At 43.2% G+C, this 27,089-nt stretch overlaps 1 protein-coding gene and 1 pseudogene across 9 annotated transcripts in view; both read right to left on the minus strand.

Moving 5' to 3' along the window:
• Positions 1-27,089, minus strand: part of usp45 (ubiquitin specific peptidase 45) — a 52,855-nt gene that overhangs the window by 9,607 nt on the left and 16,159 nt on the right. For 7 of the 9 annotated variants that reach the window (XR_016115201.1, XR_016115202.1, XM_088997947.1 and 4 more), the window contains 6 exons: positions 22,394-22,494; positions 22,016-22,116; positions 12,063-12,214; positions 9,170-9,265; positions 7,199-7,329; positions 751-838 (listed from right to left, as the gene is read on the minus strand). Coding sequence is in view for 7 of the 9 variants with exons in the window: in XM_088997947.1 (XP_088854073.1) it covers positions 751-838; positions 7,199-7,329; positions 9,170-9,265; positions 12,063-12,214; positions 22,016-22,116; positions 22,394-22,494 (669 nt within the window). In the remaining 2 variants the exon portion in view is untranslated. The remainder of the gene's footprint in view (positions 1-750; positions 839-7,198; positions 7,330-9,169; positions 9,266-12,062; positions 12,215-22,015; positions 22,117-22,393; positions 22,495-27,089) is intronic. The other 2 variants (XM_088997949.1, XM_088997951.1) reach the window with 2 other exon arrangements.
• LOC148896188 (uncharacterized) lies at positions 23,313-25,897 on the minus strand (annotated as a pseudogene).

Raw genomic sequence — 27,089 nt, forward strand, 5'->3', positions numbered from 1 at the left:
ACAAACAAATGAAAGATTACTAATTTGGGACAGAAGTGTTTTTAGGGTCTTTTTGGGGTACATTTTTCCCCAGTAAAAATGTACCCCAAAAATGTCAGATTGTTTCCCTTTAACACAGAAGATTAGCTATTATGGTAGTGTATTTTGTGAACACGCCTGGTTGATCAAAAGCATTTGATTACATGAAGACTGAAACTCCTCCTCTACGCGCCCCTGATTAAATTGGATGATGTGTCTGTGTGTGTGTGTGTGTGTGTGTGTGTGTGTGTGTCAGGGAGGGGCTGATGGGTGACCCCCAAGCACAATGGGGCAGCCCGGGAGTTCATTCAGCAGCTGTGGGTTTCCCAAGATCGCACAATGATGCTGGCTATACCACTTGCAAGTCCCTGAAGTGGCACAACTGCATATGTTCACAAGTTTGAATAGGATCTGAGACAGTGGAGCCTGGGGCTGACCACTAAACACACCCGCTAATGTCCCTTGCTAGGTTCACATAGCCACTGGTGGGGCAACTGGGAACATCTCAGCCTTCCAAAAAACGGCTTTGGGCCTGCTAATTACTCTGTGAAGAGTTTGGGGGTGGCAATGCATCGCAGCCTCGCAGCCATACACGTGCACACGGTCACAGGAGTGTATGCGTGTTATGAAACATCAGATCAAAACTCTGATTTGCAAAATTATAACAGGTATAGAAAAAAAATATATCAAACGGGCCGTTCTGTGTTCCCTAAAGAAATGGATATTACTCACTTTAGTTTCTTCTACTCGTATGGAATCCAGCAAATAGTGAAGTAGCTCCTGGCTGTCTTGTTGTTGATACCCCTTAAAGCGTGAAGCCCTAGATTGGGGAAGGAAGAAAAATAAACATGAATAAAATACATGTACATAAAATGCAAATCAAAATTAGCCGCTGCAAATCATTTTATAGATATTCAATATTAACTGACCAAACAGCTCTCCAATATTTAAATATACGGTATCGGATGTAAATTACAGAATCTGTTACACAAACAACTTGTGCATATTGGGTTAGTGTTTCTGCTTCATGACGGTCTGCCTTGTTACCTTGTACATCAATGGAACATGTATCATTTGAAGAGACACACAAATAATCACCAATCCCGTCGACAGTATCAATACAGTCGTCACTTAGAATATACAAGTATTCTCCGTGCTAATCATGTAGGTGGCCCGATGGCGTATTTTGTTATCTATGTGCGAAAAGGAAAGGCTCTTTTTGTATCCGACCCCCGGCTGTCCACAATTAACAGATGTGAGGACAGATGTCAGGGGCATATGGGCAGCAAAGGACAGAGCCACATCAACCTGTTGGACCCAAATAGCCACATAACCACAGGACAGGCTGGTCTCATATGCCTGACACAAAGTGAGAAGCACAACACTTCTGGCGTTGAGAGACCAACAGTCCGAGAGTTGGGCTTGTGTGTTAAAAATGTGTAGCAAACTAGTGACTTTATCACAAAGTCTTTGTGGTATGATACATTATTTGTTGGCAAACAATCTGTGCTTGGCAGGAGGTCTAGTTTTGTCCAAAGTCAACTGCTCCCACTCTAAATACAGTAAAGTCTCGTTATATCGATATCGGATATATCGATAGTCCCGGTTATAGCGATATTATTTCTATGCACGCACGGAGAAAATTACATGCAAACAGGGTCGGATATATCGATAGTCCCGGCCGGTTATATCGATATTTTTTCGGACTCCCTTGAATATCGATATAACGAGACTTTACTGTATTGACATTAAATTGATCAGTATCCGCGCATTCAAAAGAGAAAGGTGGATGCGGGGTGAAATTGTGGAGGGGACATATGCTATTTATTTACCAGGCCTAAAAAGTAACTGCATGCAATGAATTGTCCACTTGTTGTTTCATCATTCTTGATAATGTCGTCAGACCACAGTAAATGAAGAATACAAGAGTCAGGCAGAAGCAAAAAGGGGGTTGGAAGAAGAAACAATTTAAAAAATGAAAAGTTAAAAATTGGTTTGAATTAAGTGGCAAAAATGAGGTCTGGAAGCTCGTCCCTGTGGAGGGAAGCAGAAGGACCCTGTAGCGTTGTTCTCAATCTGCTCAATGCAAACAGCTGCGGTGCTAACACAATTAATAGCCGGATGAGTTAGTACCAGACACAAGGCCACACAAGCTCATACCCTGAACCCACGTAAGAGCAACATGCACCCGTAAACAAAGAAAATCACGAATTATTCCTCCACTTAATCACATGCGGACATAAACATTCAATCACTTACAGTATGGTCACCGAAATATGCAAAAAAGAAAATACAGGGAGAGATATTGAGATATGTTGTAGACAAAATACAGTTACATATATCATATATGCTTTATACTTTGCACTATGTACAGTTCTTTCTATTACAAATGTTTGTGCAGTTGTACTACTACTACTACTACTACTACTGTACTACTACTCTTCTGTATTTTTTTGTACATGCAATACTTTGTTTTTTTTCCTTTCGACCCCTTTTCCCACCCCCAGCAAATTTGCTGCTGTAGATTGCAAGTTTCCACACTGTAGGACTATTAAAGGCTTTCTGTTTCTGATATTAAATAGTGTAAATATATCGGAAATAAAAGCCTTTTTATTTTGCATACAGAGTCAGCAAAAATATTGGATACAAACATAGGTAAAAAGAAAAAAAATGCATACATATTTTTTTTTACCAAATTTATTCTGAACATAATCCACGTAAACCGGATAAACAAGGATGTGGTCATTTGCAGAAATAGAATCAAGGGATTAATAAAAGTAATTGGATAATTGAGTTGAAGAGAGTTTGAGGAGGATTACTTCACGGGTAAATGTAGGACTACGCTGGAAATTTTTTTTTAATGAACTTTGGCTCTGAATGGACAGGTTTTGGCTGGGCGGCAGATTTTCGCTCATAGCTTGTGCATTTGCTTCACAGTCCAGAGACTGTGAATCTTTGCTCAGACCCAACTCTGGCCCCACTCGTCCATTCAAAAAATGCAAAGGTTTGAAAAGATTCTATTTTGCTACAGTGTATTGTGCATTATCATACTGTATGTGCATTTGCAGGTTTTCCTTTTGTTGAAACACAACTGTTTTTTCCAGAAGCGAGAACTCAATTAAAAAATTCTGACCAAGACTCTAAATTTAACAGCAACAAAAAAGGCAAGCCTATATTATTTCAAACAACTGTGAATATCTTTCTGATCAAAGCTGAAAGACGTCTTGCCTACCGTGCAGACAAACATGTCCATCCAGCCTGATGCTGTTTGTAGTGCATGCCCATGTTTTTGTGTACATGTCACAGCAAGAGATAGAATTCATTGTCATCCTTGGCTGTTTCCATCGAGCAAGTAAGTCTTCTCATAAAGGGTTCTAAACAATATTTTTCAAAGATGTGAGTAAGTTGACATTTAGAAGACAAAAATACACACAAAGGAAATAAAATGAAATCTATTTTTTTTTCTCTCCTCCCAACCGGATTACGCTCACATTGGCCATCCTAAAATTTTAATCAGCCCAAGAAAGAAATAAGTGGAGACAATTTTTCTTGGTAACATTTTATTGTCCATACAAGTGGTAAGATAGTCAAACTCACTTCAACAATAATTAGCGACATCTCAAACAAAAGAAAAGTTTTTCTTTTTCATCAGGTGCATTGGAAGAGATATCTGGCACTTGACTCTTTGAACACTTCAAAATTTCCCACAGATGAATTTATCTTTGAAAGAGGCTATGCCTTCAAATTAATTGGCTGATCCTACAGCATTAACTACATCATAGGGTGCAACTGTACTCTTCAGCAACATACAGTATTGTGAAGTTCAGCGATTCGAGTTATAGGACCTGACTGGAGTCAGACGAGAGTTGATGGTTTTAGGACTTGACCTACATGACTTCCCAAGTCATATTGTTTATACCAGTGGTCGGGAACCTAAGGCTCGCGAGCCATATAGGGCTTTTTTGATGATTGCATCTGGCTTGCAGATAAAACGAAATACAGTAAAGTCTCTTTATATCGATATCGTTTATATTGATAATACTGCTTATTACGACACTATTTTCATTTCTAGTCTTTTTATGTATAATTAGTTCCGTTTAGTACGATTCGTGGTTTTTACGATAATCCGGTGCTCTTTTTCATCTCCCGCCAGCCATTTTGCTATGTTTATATCGATACAAAAGATATTTAAGATGAATCGATATTTGCTTAGGGGTTTCTATACAGTACCACCATTACCGAAATCTGTATCGGTCGCTGTATCGGTCGCGTCATTGGTCGACTTGGTCACGTGACTTGGTCACGTGAGTTTGTTACGTGACAAGCTCCCGTGTAGCAGAGCCATTTTCTTTTTCAGACGTCAGCTCGTGTGTAGCAGACGAGATTGAAGTGTTTGTGTTACAAGGTAAAAATGGGAAGCAGAAGAAGATTGATGACTTTTTTAAATTGCATACATAATACAGTAAGATGTAAGCGTTGCAGTTTCCCTGTTTTGTTATATACATGCCCACTGTACTGTATAAGACGTTTCTTGTTTTGTCTGCTGAAGCGTGATGATTTTGAAAATTACTGTACATTCCATACTGTGTATTAAAGGACAACCGATGTCATTTTTTATTCAAATGCAAAACACCAATAAAAATGACTTCACGCCAAGACGTCTTGCATTGCTTGTGAATCCAAACAATGGCTTCAGATTCGGATAATATGCTTTCTTGTTACACATCCAGTTATGAATATGATTCTAATACACTGTAGTTCTGAAGAGGAAAGCATACATGTTTGCAATCGATTAAAGAATTATATGTGCCATTTTGAGGCAACATTGGGGGAACATCTCTCACCCCCCCCAAAAAAAAACAGGCACAAAATGGCGAGCTCATATGGCCAGCTTCGTTTCTTATATGGCGCTTGGATGCCCTCTTTTGGCGGCTTTTGTTAATGCAGTTCGGCGCAGGACGGATATATCGACAGTACGGTTATATCGACATTTTTTCTAACTCCCGAGAATATCGATATAACGAGACTTTACTGTATAGTACATGTTCTTGCTTTTTCGCTGTTCATTTCCTGTTTGGGCTGCAGTTGGCTGAAGATGGAATTTTGATTGGCTGATACTGACCTAGCGGTTGGCAAAAAGCACAATTTTGATTGGATCATACTGACCTAGGTGTCGGTCAGTCGAAACAGGTAAACGCCCCCTTTTGAATCAGCCCGATGAGTAAAAAAAAGATGACGAGTATTGCACACCAGGTTGAATGGACCGAAGCATTCGCCTTTGCAATGAAACAATATCATTGACGAAACAGTCGAATGTCAGAGGCACTTTGACATGCCCCATTCTACGTTAGCATTAGCATCAATTTACTTCTGCGAGAGAAAGCATAAATCAAGTGTGCAAGCTTATGAGCAGTATGCAGGCTAGCTAGCAGTAACTTCACGTATGGACCCGGCAAGTTGACTTTATTTCAGATAGTTTGGCTGGATTTTTACCAATCACAAGGAACAGAAAACCATCCATATTCATGGTGAGTATTATCACAGTTATTTTGAATAATACATTCTGACATTTTTTTTAAATCACACGCACACACATAAATGTGTGCGCGCGTGTAAATATTTTGCTTTTACGGCTTTTTGAGTCAAAAAGTTTCCCAACCCCTGGTTTATACTGTAGGTTGAAATCAGCATTTGAACACAGTTTGTATTTTTAGGAAGGAAACCAAGCAATAAAAAGGGGGTTTTCTTCACACTGCGCTGGCAACTTAATGTGTGAAGTGGTACCCTGAACAACAACAGCTATGGAACAACTCAGAGGATCATTAATTTGAATGAATTGATGATTTTGTCAAATGGGGATGAGAATCGACAGCTATGACAATGTCTGCATCATTGATCATGAATACTAACAAAAATATAAGTAATATTGCAGGTGAGCTAGCGATACGAACAATGGTTCATGACCAATGAATAATATTTGATGCACAGGCTCAAAAATAGCCCCAGTGAAAAAAGGCTGCATCTCTGATAAATAAAAATAAAATAAGTTTTTTTTGGGTGTGTCAGAAATGAGTATTGAGGCTGAACACAATCACTTTCATTTCAAATGCACGAGAGCGGAATGAATGAGCCCAATGTAAAATTAGTTACATTTGATTGCATACAGGTGGTTGAAATGCTTACTGTCTGAATGCACACAGGCCGCACGAGTGCTGTGGGCTGAAATGGTACCAGGTGAGGTTGCAGCACGCACGCACGCACACACACACACACACACACACACACACACGCACACACACACACACAAGAATAAATGCACACGCCTGGTCGCTGAAAGTTAGGTACCAGAATGAATGTCAAAGCCGCACCAGGGATGTACCAAGTCACCCAGCATCAAACATTCTGGTCACCCACCTGCACAATAGTGCAATACCAAACTCCTGCAATGTACCATGTTTAAATAAGAACCCAGCCCAAAGAATATGACCACAATATCTAAATCTCTTTAAGACAAACAAAACCCTTTGCTTAAGATACCAAATCAATCACATGACCCTTTAACATAACCAAACGTTAAAAGCCTTCTTTTCTGTTTAACATTTCTATACTGGTAGATGTGAATACCAGAAACAATATACTTATGTACATTCACAGCCGCCAGCATAAAAAAATAATAATATGCACCATACCATAAACATGAATGTCCTTATTTTTCGATACAATCACACACAGAACTTTACTGCAACAACAGTCTCTTTTCATTTGTTTTAGGAAGTTACACTTTGCAGTCTCCTCTTTCGAATAGCATAAATTCCAGTGTTGTATAACCTATCACATGGCTATCGAGCAATTCAGGCGGAAAATAGTACAGTACTGGTTAGTATAATTTCAGATTTACATCCAAATGATTGTCAAACTCAAAATAAATAAACCAATACATTGTGACATTTTTAGGGCAGGGAGAAATTTAAATTGTCTTGAAAGTAAATGAAAACATGTTGAAATATAAAAGATATTTCAGACCGCACAGCAACCTTTTCTAAATATTCTATCATTTGTGGTGCATCCACATTGTGGGTGATTTATATTGTGATGGTTACATTTTAGAATGAGTTCCAAGGAAGGGAGTACACGAATAATAGGTTGAAAACGAAGAGGAAATATAAGAAGAGTGCCTTACTTCTGGCAGAGCTGATTAAAGAGGATCTTGGGATTAACTGGACCTTTTCCTGGTTCCTTCATGCACTGTAGGAAGAGAAGCATGGCTGCAGTCAGGGGCTCAGGACTCGGCAGCATTGCGACCAATGGTGCCTGTAAATAAATAAACAAACAAACAAACATGTACATACACAATGCACATGTACATACACAATGCACATGTAACATACACAATGCATACACACACACACAAACGCACGCACACACACGCACGCACGCACACGCAGACACACACACACACACACACACACACACACACACACACACTTGAATAATTAAAAGCTATGACACCTTGCATTAAAATAATTATACATTGGTTTTTACTCAGCTCGGTTATTAGGGTGTGCATCAGTCCAATAAAAGATGATTTGATACACACGTCGATCCATCCAGTCAATAAGTTTATTCATCAAGAGGAACGATTCAATTTGGTTAAATTCGGTGAGACTATGATTTAATTCACTATGGTACTGCTCGTTTTGAGTTTGTTGTCATCATTCTATATACAGCGAGACCTCAGTTTACGAAGCCCTTGGCTTACGAACTTTTCAGTTTACGAACGTTAGATCTATGAAAATTTTACCTTGGCAGACGAACTATTTTTCGGGATACACACGGAGCTGCCACAATGAGTGATGTGTCGTTCGCGAATGAGCCCGTTCTCCTAACAAGGAAATGGTGGCCACTGTATGTTTTTCCTCTATTCCCTGCCGCCAGTCTTCGGTTAAAGCCATGTGATTGGTCAAGAACCCAGCAGTGGGGGGAGGGGGGGTTAAACATTAAAGAGACAGGCAGACAGAGAGAGTGAGAAAACACACACACACACACACACACACACACACACACACACACACACACACACACACACACACACACACACACACACACACACACACACGAAAGGGAGATGACAGAGCTTGAAACAAAAAAAAACAGTTAAAATATCTGATATATTTTAACTGTTTTCCATCCATTTTCTCACTATTCTCACACTCTCACACTTTTGTTCAGGCTCCACAAATAACCCGCACAAGTCATCTGTACACTTGATGCAAAAAGCTATCAACCAAGCTAAACAGATCACAATTGATGAAGAACTAGATATAATTATCACAGTGAAAGCACCTACAAGGGATCATTCCTCAAAATGGTGAAAGAAGCCCATGTTCCTCATCAAGTGTTTAATGCTGAGGAAACCGGACAGTCCATTCCATCAAGCCATTAACGACCATCCCAAAGGTAAATAAAATGACTTTATTGTACAGTACAGTTTATTTCTTTAATCATAATAATAAAGAACATTTATTATACATAAAACAATGTATATTTTGTGTCGTTTTAAGGCTTAGAAAATTAGAAAGTAGAAAATTATGTTTTATGGGGACCTGGGAACGGAGTATTCTCATTTTAATGGTTTCCTATGGGAAATTAATTTTCGGGATACACACTTTTCGCCTTACACTCTGGAAACCAATTAAGTTCGTAAGGCAAGGTCCCACTGACATCTGTGTGTCCCTTGCCTGCCTCAGCACAATGGGGGACAGGGCTTTCAGCCGCTCTGCCCCCAAACTCTGGAACTCTCTTCCTCCCAACATCCATAATATTGATTCTCAAAACCCACCTATTTAAAATCAAATTCTCTGGATAGTTTTATCTCTTGTTATTTTTATAATTTTATCTGTGATTATATTTATGTCCTTGTTTTGTGATTGTAAATTGTCATTGAGGGTTTTGAAAGGCACTTATCAATAAAATGTATTATTATTATCTAAATCAACACATTTATCTCAATATCTGCTACACGCTCCTGCAAGCTGTTGTGCAGTAGAAACATCTCCAGTTGCTGCCTGTAATAAATACTGACCCAGTAATTCAACAATTAGTATTTAAAAAGAGAATTCCAGAAATCAAGAAGAGGACATTAGAACTGTACCAGATTGCTCTCAACTGGGGGGCATATCCTTAGTTTATACCCTTTCTCCTTCACTTCCTGGATGAGGTCAATGAGCAAGTGAGTTTGGGACAAATTCTGCAAGAAAAAACAATCTTATCATTTACATTTAAATCATGTGATGATACACAAGACTGGACATTCGCTCAACCATTCATAGGTTGTTGCAATTCCATGTGATAATTTAAAGTACCCTTGTGAAATGGTGTACTGATTTAGAAGACTGATAGTCATTTTCTCATGTGTTGCTTTAAAATGAAGGAAGAGTCTTGGTTAGGAGTAGTGAGTGTCCCATAAGAGAGAGAAGTATATTTTCCGTTGCTATCAAGAGATTTGTTTGGTCACATATTGGCAATGAAGACAGTTGCTATGGAAAAGGCACAATGGAGCAGGCATTGTGAATGCAGACATGGCTCATCCTCTAACAATTACATGTTTTCACCAAAAAGATTGCAGTTTTCAAGGAGAGAATACAACAAGAGAAAGAGTGAGCGAGAGAGGGAATAGCATTCACACTCACTCGAATTTCTGGGGGGGGGGGGGGGGGGGGGGGGGGGGGGGGGGGGGGGGGGGGGGGGGGGGGGGGGGGGGGGGGGGGGGGGGGGGGGGGGGGGGGGGGGGGGGGGGGGGGGGGGGGGGGGGGGGGGGGGGGGGGGGGGGGGGGGGGGGGGGGGGGGGGGGGGGGGGGGGGGGGGGGGGGGGGGGGGGGGGGGGGGGGGGGGGGGGGGGGGGGGGGGGGGGGGGGGGGGGGGGGGGGGGGGGGGGGGGGGGGGGGGGGGGGGGGGGGGGGGGGGGGGGGGGGGGGGGGGGGGGGGGGGGGGGGGGGGGGGGGGGGGGGGGGGGGGGGGGGGGGGGGGGGGGGGGGGGGGGGGGGGGGGGGGGGGGGGGGGGGGGGGGGGGGGGGGGGGGGGGGGGGGGGGGGGGGGGGGGGGGGGGGGGGGGGGGGGGGGGGGGGGGGGGGGGGGGGGGGGGGGGGGGGGGGGGGGGGGGGGGGGGGGGGGGGGGGGGGGGGGGGGGGGGGGGGGGGGGGGGGGGGGGGGGGGGGGGGGGGGGGGGGGGGGGGTGGGGGGGGGGGGGGGGGGGGGGGGGGGGGGGGGGGGGGGGGGGGGGGGGGGGGGGGGGGGGGGGGGGGGGGGGGGGGGGGGGGGGGGGGGGGGGGGGGGGGGGGGGGGGGGGGGGGGGGGGGGGGGGGGGGGGGGGGGGGGGGGGGGGGGGGGGGGGGGGGGGGGGGGGGGGGGGGGGGGGGGGGGGGTGGGGGGGGGGGGGGGTGGGGGGGGGGGGGGGGGGGGGGGGGGGGGGGGGGGGGGGGGGGGGGGGGGGGGGGGGGGGGGGGGGGGGGGGGGGGGGGGGGGGGGGGGGGGGGGGGGGGGGGGGGGGGGGGGGGGGGGGGGGGGGGGGGGGGGGGGGGGGGGGGGGGGGGGGGGGGGGGGGGGGGGGGGGGGGGGGGGGGGGGGGGGGGGGGGGGGGGGGGGGGGGGGGGGGGGGGGGGGGGGGGGGGGGGGGGGGGGGGGGGGGGGGGGGGGGGGGGGGATCAAAGAGGAAGGTCCTAGGGGTGATTAACAAAATGGCAGAAAAAAAAGAGGTTCATTGTTAAAGAGGCATGTCAGTTTGCAGTGACCATGACACAACCAGAGAGAGACGGGGTAGGCTTTATGGTTGGATTGCATTGTGATCGTGCTCTGCACCAACCGAAAGCCACTCATGTGTGGGCAGGTAAACATGTCCAAGTTTGCACTGCTTTTCTCACTGTTTTGAAAATGTATCACAGTGACCGCAAAAGCTGCCCTGTTTACATGTTAAGTCATTGTAAAGAGTTTGTGAGTGTTTCCACATACTGTGCGAACGCAAGAAAAAAAAACAGTTAAGCCGACACAGGATCAAACAAGCATTCATCAAGCAGTGTCTCGATATGACTACAACTAACAAATTCCATCATTCACCTCACTTGATAGTCAAATTAAATTCAATGATGGCTTCATCAAAGTACTGATGGGAACCACTGGGTTGGTCATGTCTAAGACAAGTCACATATACTGTCTGTAAACAGTGCCAGATGACTTTTGTGCTGACCTTTGCAAAGTATGGTCCGTGAGCTCAACCGACCAGACGGATATCCTGCCGGCCTTCACAGTGACATGAAGATAAAAGGAAAACAATACATGCTGTGATTTTTTTTGGTTGTTGCCAATGCACCAAAACAGCAGCTCTGACGACCCAACCTTTTTGTAATCCTTGAAAGGGGAGATGGAGAGCGGTCCCACTCGGGACTCCCTCGTTCTGCTGCGAGACTTCAATGTTCACATAGACAAATACAGTAACAACTGGCAGGGTGTGATTGAGAGGAATGGCCACCCTTTCCTCTGATCAGAACACGTGTTTTTTTTTCCGTTATTAGACTTGTGTGACTTGTTTTAGCAGCTAAAACATAAGAGTGGAAGATTTTAAGTCACTCGGGGTCAAGTTCACGAGTGAGGACAAGAGGGAGCAGGAGATCAACAGGCGGATCACTGCAGCGTCTGCTGTGATGCAGATTTTGTATCGGTCTGTCAGGGTGAAGAATGTGTTGAGTCAAAAGGTAAAGCTTCCAATTTACCAGATCAAAGATCAATCAATGTTCCTACCCTTACCCCATGGTCATGAGCTATGTGTTGAGATCACTGATACAAGCGGCCAAAATAAGTTTTGGCCGCAGGGTGTCAGGGTACTTCTGGAGATATAAGATGAGAAGGCCAGCCATCCGGGAGGAGCCTCTCAAATTAAACCATTCTCAACCCTTTCTACCATTTAAACCATTCTCATCCCGGATTCTAAATTGAGGACATCAAATTATAGAGGACATATATATTTTGCATAAGGAGTTTAGAAATATACCAACCTGCATAACAGCATTAAAGAAGCAGGTGTTGCCAAGGTTATTGATGCCTTTAACAGGAATGGAGGCATTGTTGATGAGTGAGCTTTTGCCTCTCGAGGGCTCAACACAATCAGAAGGTTCCTCCTTCAATTTTGGGATCTTGATGGATGTTGCTAGAACATGAGAAGACATACTAAATGACATGATTCCAGGAAATTGTGCTGTATTGATTCGTTTATCATGTGAATTCCAAACTTCTCACTCTCAGATAACCAAAATGTGTTTATTTTCAACCCAGACGCTGAGTTATCACAGACGCCTCCAAACAGTAATGAACTTGTTCCAGCACAATGGGTTGGTTAATTTAACCTAAAAATGTTTGAAATATTTCACCTACAATTTTGATTATGTCTGTCACTCTGTAATATTTTTGTAATCTATTATTCAATTTGGGCAGCCCAGTAATTAGTGTGTCAACCTCACGATGCAGAGATCTTCAGTTCAATCAGTTGTATGGAGTTTGCATGTTCTCCCCGGGTTTGCGTGGGTTTTCCCCCAGTCCCTCAACTTCCTCCCACATTCCAAAAAAACATGCATATTAGGCTGAGAGAACACTCCAAAGGCGTGTGTGCACGGATGGTTGTTGGTCTGTATGCCCTACTATTGGTTAGCAACCGGTTCAGGGTGTCCCCCACCTACTAACCGAAGACAGCTGAGATAGACTCTAACCCCCCCCCCCCCCCCCCCCCCCCCCCCGCGGTTCAGAAGATCAGAAGATGAATGAATCAATAATATTCTCTTGACAAATTGCAAAAAAAAAGTATGTTGTAAGAAACTACATTGCATTTTCTAATTAGCATGAAAAATATGTGTTCTCTAGAAATTACATGAGCCTCATACATGACTTTGTCTGGAAACAGGTTCCAGAACATTTTAACCAATAACCACTTCATCGCTCCTTAGAACAATACAGGTTACAGTCAGGTTCTTCCTCAAATCCAATTTTTGGTGCTGACTTTGCTCATGTTATTGATCCATTTGATCGGCTACTGTTGCAACGACATTGGAAAAAAGCCATCGTGCAGTGTTCAACACGAGTGGCGTTAGGTGGTGTCGGGAGATGGGTGACAACTGCACCACGTGCAACCATTGAATAATTTTGGTCCCAATACAACCTTCATTGGCATAACGGGTCTTGCATCATATTGATGACGTCATTGATAGTCAAATCAGTATGTTTGGAGCTGTTCAGACTGAGACACATCCTGTCCACAGGGGAGGTTAAATGACCTGCCGGAATTTGGTTTCAATCCACCCTGAAAAAAATCTGATTTCACATGCTTTATTTGTGACTGCTCAGCCTAACAAAACTAAACTCAATCCACCATGTCTGCTCAAAAAATTAACAAATTAACAAAAAAAATAAACAAATAAATAAATAAACACAAATTTTAAACAAATGTGGTGTTTCCATGCGCTTTTTAACTAAGAGAATAGCAGAACTTTCTCCCAGTATTGTGCCTCAATGTGACCTGAAATTGAATATTTGTCAGCACTGACAAGAAAAAAACTCATTTGAGGCCCAACAGATATTTTTTGGATTCTAAAGGTTCAGCTTGTTGAGATGTCAGTCTGTTGCCGCACTCTGTTAAATACTGCTAATTACATCTGCCTCCCTATGCTGGCAACATCTGGAGTTTCCAGCAATTCCACTGAGCCATAAGGGAACTCCCATATGTCAGAACAGACAATGTGGAAGAGGGGAAGTAGATATACATAAAGTGCCTTCTCACAACTGACATTGAAAATATGTAAAAGGTTTCAATGCAAGTGAAAATTGAACAAGAGATAAGAATCAGAACCTATTGTCCCTTCATGGTAAATTAAAGTTCCAATAGGAGCACGTTGAGGACTATTTTAAAAAATACAACCCAAACTATAACCACCACCTCCCCCCACACCAAATAAAATAATAAAAACATCATAAGAAGAAGATTACTCTATCTAAGGTGTGTGTTTGTGAATGAGGGTCATAGAGACAACAGCCCTAATACAGCTTGAGTCAAAGTGATGCGACTGGCACTAGCTGAGAGGAAGGAGAGGGACGAGGAAACTAACTGGGCGGAATGGGGATGCCTATGGACACACTGCATCTGTCACCCAAGGTAAACAATGTTCACGGAGCCATCTGGTTGAGACTGGGTGGGGGATCTGTGGGTCGAGGGTGGGGAGAGCAGTGGAGGACAGTGGAGGGGTGTAGTGGGTGGAGGGAAGGGTTGCAATGAGTACAAGCATATGGAAAAGCAGATTTTTCCTCTCCCTGCAGCAATCAACGATGGCAAATGTCAGCATGCTCAACGTGCACGCTTGACTGTGCTGCACTAAGCACAACCACCTGGCTCTTCTTGCACAGCCAACGAGTACGGGCAACAGTAGCAGTTTGAGTAGAGCCTTTCCCCAGGGTGGAGAAAAGCAGCACGATACTCGCACTCATCCACACGCACGCATGTACATCAACACCTCTTGCACTCCCTTGCTCGTCCTTAAACAGGAGATAACCAAAGAAGCACATGGGGTGTTTACACTTTGAGAATAATACATTGGATTTCTTTATTTTTTTTAAGAAAAGGGGGAACATTCTCCTTTGAGCACTCTAATATAATTCCAGTAAAAAAGGACTCAATTCTCAAAGATATCCTCCAACATTTTTAAGAGTCTTAACAGAGGAGTAAATACAATTTACAGTAAAGTCTCGTTATATCGATATCGGATATATCGATAGTCCCGGTTATATCGATATTTTTTCGGACTCCCTTGAATATCGATATAACGAGACTTTACTGTATTTGCAATGGGAGAGCAACAATATTTTCTTCCATTTTACTCCCACCAAGTTCAGTGATCAAGTGGTCAAACAAAGAGTATGTATGAACAGCACATTTCACAATCACTGCAAACAACAATCAAACTAAGAGCAAAATGGGGGAAAAATTGATATGATTCTTCCTATCTCATCCTTTGGCCAGTCAGATTTATACTTCCACGTTTGCTTACAGTGCAGTAGAGCAAAGCCAGCTTCTTTCATGCAGAGAAAGCAGTCATGAGGAAGGACGAGCAACACCAAATGTCTTATTAATTCACTAATTTGTTGTGACTACAGGGCATAAAAAGCTTGCTTCCTTGCCATCTGAGGCCAGACGAGCTCAGTGACGTTTTTCTTTACATACACATACCAATATATTAAGGGCATCTTGGTGAAATTAATACTCAGTAATGTGATTTTGCTGACACTTGTTCATTCAAAAAGAATTCCCATTAAATTTTGCATGAATATATTTCACTGTCGATTTTTATTCATTGTATATGAAACGACATGGGAGTAATCATATTGACAAACAAAAAAAAAAAAAAGTGCAGACACTGGCCTACTTTCATGTGCATTGGTGGGAATTAAGACATGGTCACCCTTGATTACCTCCATGACACACCACCAGGGAACAAGCGTTTTGTTAGCCAACGACTCGTCTGGACACATTAAGTAAGGACAGTCACCCGTCTGACAGTCAATGCTAACGAACATCTCACCCCTTGGCACACAAATCCAAAATAGAAACATGAAGGACACTACTCGCCACTGAGTCAAATGCGGGAAAAGCAGCAATCATTCCAATGAAATAACAATATATTTTTTTAAATCCACGAGAAGTAGATTTTTTTAACTCAATGAAAAACTCATTGTGTACAAGTCCTGAAGAGTACAATTGACTAAGGGTGGGAAAATAAACAAAGCAAATATAACTATAAAGCACTCTATGAAAATATTTATAATACAGGACATCATTTGGAAGTGAGTGTTTTCAAATCCATAACAGATGTTTCCATAATTAAGACCGACCCAAGTAGACTGTAATTCATAAAGCAACATACACAAAGTTGAGAGGAGAATAATTATTCACAACTATAAATACCCGGAAACAAGACGGAATTAAAGGATTACTGTGGGAAATGTTTTATATCTACTGAGAACCCATTCATTTATTTCACAAAGACAACCCCGGTGCATTGTAGGACAGAGTTGAGTTCCCGGAGGTAAACCGTCCTTTTTGTGGCATTTTGGTGCTTGAGCCAAAGACCTTGAAGGTGAGGGAGCATAGTTAATCGACTTTTAGTCTTCAATGAGCTGTTGGAACAAATCATTGTGGATTCTGAAAAACATCCATGCTAGGGCTCCTTTGTGTTTTGGGGAGCATGGAAGAAGCACAACAACATCTCTGTCTAAAAAATCTGGCCTTCAGACTCAAATGCAATTTTACAAGCTCCTTAACGGACAACAGCAGTCTATTTTGTACAATAATGGCTGGCTCTTTCTATAGCCATTTGGCCAACGGGTGTGGGACAATTGGGTGATAGGAAGGGTTACAGGTAATTGATCGAGTCAAAACCGTTGGTAGGCAAATCCACCTCAGTTAAAACCTATAATTGGGTAAATGCAGAGCCTCTAAAATACCAGTCCACCAAGGTCCTTGAATTTAAGTGCAAGTTCTTTCTAAACGTTGCAATGATACTGTTGTCCAAGAAAAAAAACATCAAATAAATAGGAGAATTAATTTTTAGATGTTTCATGCTATTTTATTCATATTTAGGCTGTATTGAGGCGTTTGTTCTGTCGCCTCAAGGGGACATAAGCCAGTGTCTTTTTGTGCCGGTCCCAAGCCCGGATAAATACAGAGGGTTGTGTCAGGAAGGGCATCCGACGTAAAAGCCAAAACAAAAATCCGAATAAAACCTCAGAAGATGGAGGACATTGATTTGCTCTGGCGACCCCTTGAAGGGAAAAGCCGAAAGGAAAGGAGGCTGTTTCGTTGACAAAATGAAATTAGCCCAATTGCCAAAAAACATCAAAAGAACTTGAAGTGCTTCTTGTCTCCAGTGTCTTGTTCGTCATTTGTTGTGAGTTCCTTGACACCTTAGAAGGAACAGCATACAATATACACGCTTTAATGAAATAATGCACAATATATCATGTTAGTCATGTACATGGCATTTTTTAATCTGTATTTTCAGAAACTACATTGTATTCAGTTCGTGAGTGATTTTTTTTAGTTCAGTTCGGAATGTAAATCAACTGTGTGATGTTGTTCACAATTAGTTAATGGAAAAAAAATCTCCTTGGTAAAATTTAAGTACACAAAAGAGTGTGTGCACTCCAGCTGTGGAGAATGATCCATGCAGTTTCTCTAAGTTGAACAGGACTGTGAATAGTGCTAGTGCTGCACACAGGCCCAGAGGTGGCAGGACGGAAAACAGGACAAGCGATGGGAGTGGGAAAGACAATGGATAACAGAGCGGAGGCCGAAGCCCTCACAGCTGCTCACGTTCTTCAGGGAACCCAGCCGGGAAGGATCACTCAAGCGCTTAATTCCACTAACGTGTGCAGTCATGTGACAAGTAGAGAGATAACGGGAGGCAGTTTTAGCATCAAACCTGCAACTCTTCTGCTATGGTTGAGAGACTGACTCAAGACCAGCCCCAATGTGCATGGCTGCCTAGGCTACGGACACTGGTTAATGGGCACCGTCGTATTTGCATGACAAACTGCAGGCATCGAAAACCACAGAACAGAGGTATTCAAATACAAATCTTAGGGCTGATGCACACTTCGAGATACAGTAAAGTCTCGTTATATCGATATTCAAGGGAGTCCGAAAAAATATCGATATAACCGGGACTATCGGTATATCCGACCCTGTTTGCATGTAATTTTCTCTGTGCGTGCATAGAAATGGTATTGATATAACCGGGACTATCGATATATCCGATATCGATATAACGAGACTTTACTGTACTTCAAACTCGACTTGGGGCGGACCACCAAAAAGGGAAAAAAAATGTTCGCTACTCATGCCATTAACTTGGCTGATTTGATATATGGATGGACTGGATGATATTCAAAATGAACCGTGCAAGCCTGCACGGTTCAGTCATAAAAAATAACACACACACTCAGGCCCTCTGTAAAAAAAGCAATTTCCCCAGTTTGCGAGAAGTGGTGATGAGTCCTTCACATCACACTGGAGGAATTTTATACACAAACAAATGTGTGTGTGTGTGTGTGTGTGTGTATATATATATATGTGTGTGTAGAGACACACAGGCGTGCGCACACTCTTTCAATTGAAGACTACTGACAATTTTAACCACAAGGGGGGGGCAGCTATACAGTCTTATGAGGCTGACTGAATACATTTGTCAAATTTAAACCTTTGTAAAAAATCCTTTAAATAAAGTGATGTATGTGCTAAACAATGCAGCAAATCAAAATATGGCATCAGCAATATTAATTATTGTTTATCTACTCTGGAAATCAGTTCTGCTTCTTGACACTATGCAGTGTCATTTTTATAGAATCAGGGGAAAAAAACCATTTGACAGGGCGGCCCGGTAGTCGGGTGGTTAGCAAACCTGTTTCACAGTGCAGAGGTCGTGAGTTCAAGCTCCGGTCCCATCTCCCTGTGTGGAGTTTTCATGTTCTCTCCAGGCCAGCATGGGTTTTCTCCGGGTCCTCCGGTTTCCTCCCACATTCCAATATCATGCATGCACTTCAAATTGTCCCTTGGTGTGAGTGTGAGAGTGACTGTTGCATGTCTTTGTGTGCCCTGTGATTGGCTGGCAACCAATTCAGGGTGTCCCCCGCCTCGTGCCCAAAGAGCTCGCTTATAATTGGCTGCGTAGAGAATGTTAGCGCGGAGGAAATCCCTCTTCCCAGTTGACGCTTTAGGACAGACATGGGCAAACTACGGCCCGCGGGCCACATACGGCCCGTTAGGCTTTTTAATCCGGCCTGCCGAATTTGTTCAAATTATAGGAAAAACAGTGTCTGAAACTCATGACAAAAAGATAGCGGACAACAGGGCAGACAACTCTGAAAAGTTTCCTGCCCCATTTTTCACAACTTGAAACACAATAAAACGACTAATCACATTAAAAAAAAACATTGTCACAAAGTATAAAGTTTTTTTAATTAAGGATATACCTATCACAAATGCTACCTTGCTTAATTTACGGTAAATGTCCATGGCCGTAGATTTTGCTGCAGTAGTCATTTGTCATCATGGTGCACAATGCAATGTTTGCATTGCTTGCTACAAGCTACTAAGCCCCTTTCATAACTCTCAAGTACACTTTACAGTCACGGTTTAATGTAAATTTACGTTTGTAGCGTCACATATGTTGTTAGCTTCTTTTGAATCTTTCTTCTGGGCTCAGGTTCTGTGCATCTATTTTGGAAAATGATATGCAAATGCACGACCTTAGAACGCTTACGAAAGTCCGGAAGAAAGAAGCAGGCTTCTGATTGGCTGCCGTGCAGAGTATGCAAATTTCAACTGCAGGTAGCCTATGTCTGTGTGCTTGGCGACGGTACACGTGTACTGTTTGCGCGTCAAGGCCAGGGCGTCCGTGGCGAGTTTGTAGAGCGCGCGGTCAGGACAATCCATCCATTATTTTGTGGAATTTAAGTAGGTATTATTGAGCTTGAATATTTCGTTGTGTAATAATATGTTTTCAATGTTGAAAGTGATTTCATTTTTCAATAAATAAAATTTCTTTAACTTTGCACCTTCGATTGAAACTTATTAAAAATACAGTCAAGTCTCGTTATATCGATATCGGATATATCGATAGTCCCGGTTATATCGATACTATTTCTATGCACGCGCGAAGAAAATTACATGCAAACAGGGTCGGATATATCGATAGTCCCGGTTATATCGATATTTTTTCCGACTCCCTTGAATATCGATATAACGAGACTTTACTGCAGATGCAATCTTGATAAATCTTCTTTTCCTTTCGGCTTTTCCCTTGAAGGGGTCGCCACAGCGAATCAGTGTCCTCCATGTTCAGAGGTTTGATTCGCATGTTTGTTTTGGCCAAGTTTTACGTCGGATGCCCTTCCTGACATAACCCTCTGTATTTATCCGGGCTCACAGTGCATATCTACAGTAAAGTCTCATTATATCGATATCGGTTATATCAATAGTACTGCTTATTACGGTACTATTCCTATGGACGCAAGGAGAAAATTTACATGCCGCAGGATCGGATATATCGATAGTCCGGTTATATCGATATTTTTTCCGACTCCCGAGAATATCGATATAACGAGACTTTACTGTATTTCCATTTCCTCCTCCGAGTATCTGCGAAATAGTATGTAAACGCCATATCTTACATATTCCTTGAGACAAATTTATTAACTGATAAGGGATATTTTTCACATTTGAAAGACAGTTAATAAATTGGGTTGTAGTGTTCTTACTGTGCTATGAGGTTTGTACACACTACTTTTAAAGGACAACCGGCACCATTTTTTTGTTTCCTACTGTCCAATGAAAAACACCAATAAAAATGACTTCAAAATGAATCCAGAAATGGCCAGTTTCAGAAGGTCCCGCCCCCTTGTTCTGACGTCACGCCAAGACGTCTGGCCTTGCTTGAGAATCAAACCAATGGCTTCAGATTCGGAGAAGATGCTTTCTTGTTACTCATCCAGTTATGAATATGATTCAAATAGTTCTGAAGAGGAAAACATAAATGTTTGCAATTGATTAAAGGAGTCCTCCCATATTAATTCGAGCCGTCAATGACAGCAATGTAGCACCCAGAAAATGCAGAAGATGACGCCCAAGCTCCGTTGGAAATGGGCTGATTTGTCAGCTAGGAATTTGTGTCAGCGAATATCAAATAGTTGTCTTGTTGCAATACACAACGATTCACCATCGCGTTATTTATGTGTTTTCCTTCTAGTTTCGCCATCAACACGGATCAACACGAAGTTTGCAGACCAAACAAAGTACCACAAAATGCATTGTGTCCTCTCTCAGTCAGGGCGTTCCTGACGTGACATCACGTCAGGAATCGTCACCAACTCGAAAACAAGACTTCATGAATATTCAGTGGGAGTCTTAAAACGTAAAGTATAGCTATATGCTGTGGAATCTTTGTAAAGTATGCTCAGTCGAAGTCATTTGAAGTGATTTTACAAATTATGGACATAACTTGTCCGGGGGCGTTGGTTGTCCTTTAATGCTTTAGGTTTCGTATTTCCGGCCCAAACACTCACTCCAAATGCTCCTGTCAAATTTTAGAACCCATTGTGGCCCGCGAGTCAAAAAGTTTGCCCACCCCTGCTTTAGGAGGACGTGATGCAGAACAAAAAGTAATGGCTTCTGGCAACTAATTCAGTCATGACGTGCCAGAAGCTTCAGTAATGGCTGACTGAAGACCCAAGGATATACGTATGTCGTCATACTACCGTAGGTGTGAACTTATTTTCTGACGGTTAGAGCGTCCGTGTTTTCTACTTCCCCGTTCAGTCATTGACTCAAACATGCATTCCATACAAAATATAGCACTGAAGCTACTTGCAAACAAATTCACCTGACAAACGACCGCTCGGACCGTATCTCGTTCGTAAGGTGGGGAGCGTCTGTATAAAACTGTGGTGAGACCGGCCATGATGTTTGGACTGTGCCACTGAAGAAAAGACAGGAAGCAGAACTGGAGATAGCAGTGATGAAGATGTTGAGGTTTTCTTTGGGAGTGACCAGGTTGGATAGGATCAGGAATGAGTATACCAGAGGGACAACTCATATTAAGGTTTTGGAGAGAAAGTCATAGAGGCCAGACTCAGATGGTTTGGACATGTCCAGTGGAGAGAGGGTGAATATATTGGGAGAAGGATGTTGAACTGCCTGGCAGGAGACCGAAGAGAGGCCTCAGAGGAGGTTTATGATGTTGTCAAAGAGGACATAAAGGTAGCTGGTGTGAGAGAAGAGGATGCACAAAACAGGGTTAGATGGAGGACACTGATTCGCTGTGACGACCCCTTGAATGGAAAAGCCGAAAGGGAAAGAAGAAGATTGGGACTAGTTTAGCATTGTTTGTAATTATGTGCGGTTGTAATGCCTTACTTGATGTCACCTTGACAGAGTGCTTCTGTAGAAAATCCAGAGTCTGGGCCAAGACCTTTTTGTTACAGTGTGTGGTGAGCTCCTCATTACATTCGAAACACCTGTTAAAGGGACAGACAGAAAACCTCTTACTGAGCTAATTCAATATTAAATAACCTCACACATCAGTTTTTTTTTCTAAACCACTGACAAAGAACTACTAAACTAAACCCGGTTGACACAAACCAAAACAATAAATGCAGAGAATTTTCCAAAGAAACTACAAAAACTAAATATGTCATTTTCAAAATCACATTTTGGACAATTGGACATGAAGGTTGAAAAGAAATCATTTGAATTTTGTGTGAGCATTTTGCCGGAATTTGGAAGGTTTCTTACCAGACTTTCCACGTGGTCAAGCTTATGGTGATGCAATGAGACTCAGGATGGAATGCTTGGTGGTGCTTGACAGCATGCTCAGTCCCCGAGTGGCTACAGCTCTGTAAAAATGATAATAATAATAATAATACATTTTATTTTTATGAGCCTTTTAAAGCTCTCAAGGACACTCTACAGTCACAGACAAACAGAAAAAAAACAGATACAATAATAAATAAAATACAATTATAAATAGAAACAAGAGATAAATAAAGCTACACTGAAACTACAACCGGAGAAATAGACGCATTATGTTCCCTCTGTAATTCGTGTATTAGCTGTCATTGCATTTATGCATTATAGCACAAAAACACACAGCCACAACTTTGATATCTTGGCTGTGTGCAGATGGTCACTCTAGTCTTGTCTCTATGAACTGCCAAATTCCTGACTTGGATGAACATGCCAGTGGTGAGCCGTCAGGGCCTGCAAGGCCTTCTCTGCTGGCCTAAAAATATCTGAATCACAGATTAATGTTAATTATATTTTGTTCATGATTTTTTATTTAAAAATTCCAAATTGTCTTTCAGCTTCCTTTCATTGCTTTTCATTTGTTACCAGGGTCAGAAATCTACCTGGACCCCGTCACAATCAGTTCTGCGGGCCCTGGTGCATTACATGCGGTGTCGATAACTCTGTTGCTTTAACCAATCAGAGTTCGAGTTGGAAATCCAATGCCTGCTGGAAGGGGGCTGGAAACGGCAGAGTGTTCATAAATTATGATTGGCTAGTCACATAATTGGCTAGTCACTAGCCAATTATAGTATCACTAGCCGCGATTGATAAGCTCATACTGGCCAGAGCTAGCACACTGCATCTGTAGCGAGCAGCATAAGCAAATCACTTCTTGTTCTTCTACTTTTCCTTTTGGCTTTTCCATTCAGGGGTCGCCACAGCGAATCAGTGTCCTCCATCTAACCCGGTTTTGTGCATCCTCTTCTCGCACACCAGCTACCTTCTTTGACAACATCCATAAACCTCCTCTTCGGTCTTCCTCTGGCAGTTCAAGGCTCAGCATCCTTCTCCTGATACAGTCAGTCTCTGTCCTCTGGACAACGTCTGTGGTGTATTAACCACAAAAGTTATATATAGGTTGTTTGGATGCACAGACTTGCCAGACCTTGCATTTGTCATCTGCTGCACATCTGTGTAAATGCTCCACTCTTCCCCATGTCGGCTGATGCAAAGAAGTCACGGTCAAATATATACTAAGGATAACGCGTGTGTCTATCTCGTCACACAAAACACCACAATGTCCAAACCATCTCAGTCTGGCCTCTCTGACATTCTCTCCAAAGCCTCTAATATGAGTTGTCCCTCTGATATACTCATTCCTGATCATATCCAACCTGGTCACTCCCAAAGAAAACCTCAACATCTTCAGCTCTGTTACCTCTAGCTCTGCTTCCTGTCTTTTCTTCAGTGGCACTGTCTCCAGTCCAAACATCATGGCTGGTCTCACCACCGTTTTTTATACACTTTTCCTTTCATCCTACCTGAACCCCACTCTCCATTGCTCTGGACAGTTGACCCCAAGTACTTAAAATCCTCAACCTTTAATTCTTCTCCCTGTAGCATCACTCTTGCACTTGGATTCCTCTCATTCACACACATATATTCCATCTTGCCGCGACTGATCGTCATTCCTCTCCTTTGCAGGGCATACCTCCACAACTCTAGTTTCTCCGCCACCTTTTCCCTGTTCTCACTACAGATCACAATGTCATCTGCAAACATTATGGTCCAAGGAGATTCTTGTCAAACATCGTCTGTCAGCCTGTCCATCACCATGGCGAATTAGAAGTGTCACGGTTTGCAAGGTAGTGATGGTGGTTGTGCATCCCAACAAGCAGGCAGGAGGGAGCAGCAGGTTGTATTTGAGAAATTGTATTAAAATACAGTCAACAGGAACAAAATCTAAAACATAAACATCATCTGAACAGAAAAATACAAAGTATCAAAGAAAAAGTGTGCCAAGATGAAACAAACACATGAACAGCATACAATGCATACACAATGCACAATGCAATGGCCCGACACCGGATGGTCGTGCCGGGAGTCCTTTTGACTGCCACTGATTGGAACGACCAACACCTGCGCGGCTGCAGGCAGGGCCGACAGCGCTACCCGGTGGTCGTCAATCAGAACGTGGCAGTCTGGCACTGATCGGGATGACCAGCACCTGTGCAGGTGCAGGCGGGGCCGACAGCGCCACCCGTTGGTCGCCAACCAGATCATGACAAGAAGAGGCTCAGAGCTGACCCCTGGTGGAGTCCCACCTCCACGACACCGACAGCACACCTCACAACTGTCTTACAGTCATGGTACATGTCTTGCACCGCTATTACATACTTTTCTGTCACTCCAGACTTCCTCATGCAATATCAAAGCTCTTCTCTGGGCACCGTGTCATTGGCATTCTCCAGATCTACAAAGACACAATGCAATTCCTTCTGGCCTTCTCTGTACTTCTCTGTCAGCATTCTGCAAGCAAACACTGCATATGTCATACTCTTTTTTGGCATGAAGCCATATTGCTGCTCACAAATGTTCACTTCTGCTCTTAGTCTGGCTTTAACTACTCTTTCCCATAGTTTCATTGTATGGCTCATCAACTTTATTCCTCTGTCGTTACGTCGCACGAGTACACTTCGTCTCCATTCTTCAGGCATCTGTTCACCAACTAAGATCTTGTTGAATAACCCAGTCAGAAACACCACTGCCACCTCTCCTAGGCACTTCCATACTTTGATTGATAAACCATCAGGCCTGAGTGCCTTTCCTCCCTTCATCCTCTTCAGCGCCTTCCTCACTTCATCCTTGCTAATGTTTTCTATGTCTTGGTCCACAAAAGTTACATATTCTACTCTTTGTTCATTCTCATTTTCCTCATTCATCAATTCTTTAAAGTACTTTTTCCATCTTGCCATCACACTACTGGCACCAGTTAATACATTGCCATATCTATCATTAATGACCCTAACCTGCTGCAAGTCCTTACCGTCTTTGTCTCTCTGTCTCGCCAGCCTGTATGGATCAGTCTCACCTTCCTTGCTGTCCAGCCGAGCATACAAGTCATCATAGGCCTCTTGTTTGGCCTTTGCCATCTTTACTTTCACCGTGCGTTGCATCTCCTTGTACTGCTGTCTACTCTCATCCGTCCTCTCAGTGTCCCACTTCTTCTTTGCTAACCTCTTTCTCTGTATACACTCTTGCACCTCCCCATTCCACCACCAAGTCTCCTTATCTGCCTTTCTTCCACTCGGTACACCAAGTACTTTCAGACCTGTCTCTCTGATTATATTCGCTGTAGTTTGCCAGTCATTTGGAAGGACCGCTTACCCCACTCAGTGCTTGTATTAACACCTTCCTAAAAGTCATGCAACACTCTTCCTTTTTCAACTTCCACCATTTTGTTCGCACTTCAGCCTTTGGTTTCTTCATCTTCCTCAATACCAGCGTCATCCTACACACCACCAAATTATGCTGTCTGGCTACACTCTCACCAACCACTACTTTACAGTCACTCATTTTCTTCAGATGGTGCCGTTGACACAAAATGTAGTCTACCCATGTACTTCTGCCTCACATAGCTCACTAACAAATAACATTGGTAGGCCATAATAGCAGCCCGAGTTTGGATTGGCCCACACTAATGCAAGAGGGAAGTCATTAAAAAGAAGTCCAATTCCAAGATGGCAGTTATCAGCAAGTGCTCTCACGAGCCTTGCTTTTTTTGTTGTTTTTGAGTTTTCTTTTGTCACTTTGTGTTGTTGTGCGTCATGTGGAAAGGATATGGATGATTTTTCAGCATTTTTGGCCACGGCATTCATCAAGGAGACTGCTGAGCGGCTGCGCCTTTTCGGCGGCACAAATATGCCAGCACTGTTTTTGATTTGGGAGGAATGTCTCTGCCATTTGATTGTCATTGCTAGACAGCTCTGGGGGGTTGTGCTTTTTTACGCCTGTAATGGGCAGCATTTTCACAGCCCTGCTCTGCTCTGTCCTGTGCTGTTGGACAGTCTACAGCTGGATGGATGCATGGCTTGCGGAGCCCGCGATGAGAAGAAAGGAGTGTCAGCGCAGAGCGCTGATGCGTATGTGGAACTGTTGCGGCTTGGACTTGAAGTGGACAGGAGATGTGAGACACTTTTTTTGTCAATGCATGCTACAGCTTCATGTTTGTTTTCAACATTTAGTTTGTAGCAGACGTGCATATTTCACCATGACGTCCCTGATCCAGTGGTGAAAAGGATGCTTTGATCGTCTCGTGTTTCCTCTAAAACTGCTTCATGCAACAAAGAGGGTGCAGAAAGTGCTTAAGATTGAATGACTGTCTGTGGCTTGTGTGTTTTGCAACATTATTCGTTCTTTATTTTTGTTGTTGTTGTTTTTACTTCAAGATAGCGCCGCGAGAGGGGCTGCCTTTACAGTAGGTCCTGTATTTCGTTTCCTCTTTTATTTCTTCCTTTCCTCACCTTGCTGCTGTGAAATGTAAATTTCTCCACTGGGAGACTAATGAAGGCTAATTCAATCCAATCCAATCCGTTGTTCAAAATACAGTAAAGTCTCGTTATATCGATAGTACCGCTTATTACGATACTATTTTCATTTCCCTTGCACATTTCTAGTCTTTTTATGTATAATTAGTACCGTT

Source organism: Hippocampus bargibanti, linkage group LG06 (assembly GCF_051943395.1).
Source record: "Hippocampus bargibanti isolate YZ-2025 linkage group LG06, ASM5194339v1, whole genome shotgun sequence".
NCBI classification, from domain to species: Eukaryota; Metazoa; Chordata; class Actinopteri; order Syngnathiformes; family Syngnathidae; genus Hippocampus; species Hippocampus bargibanti.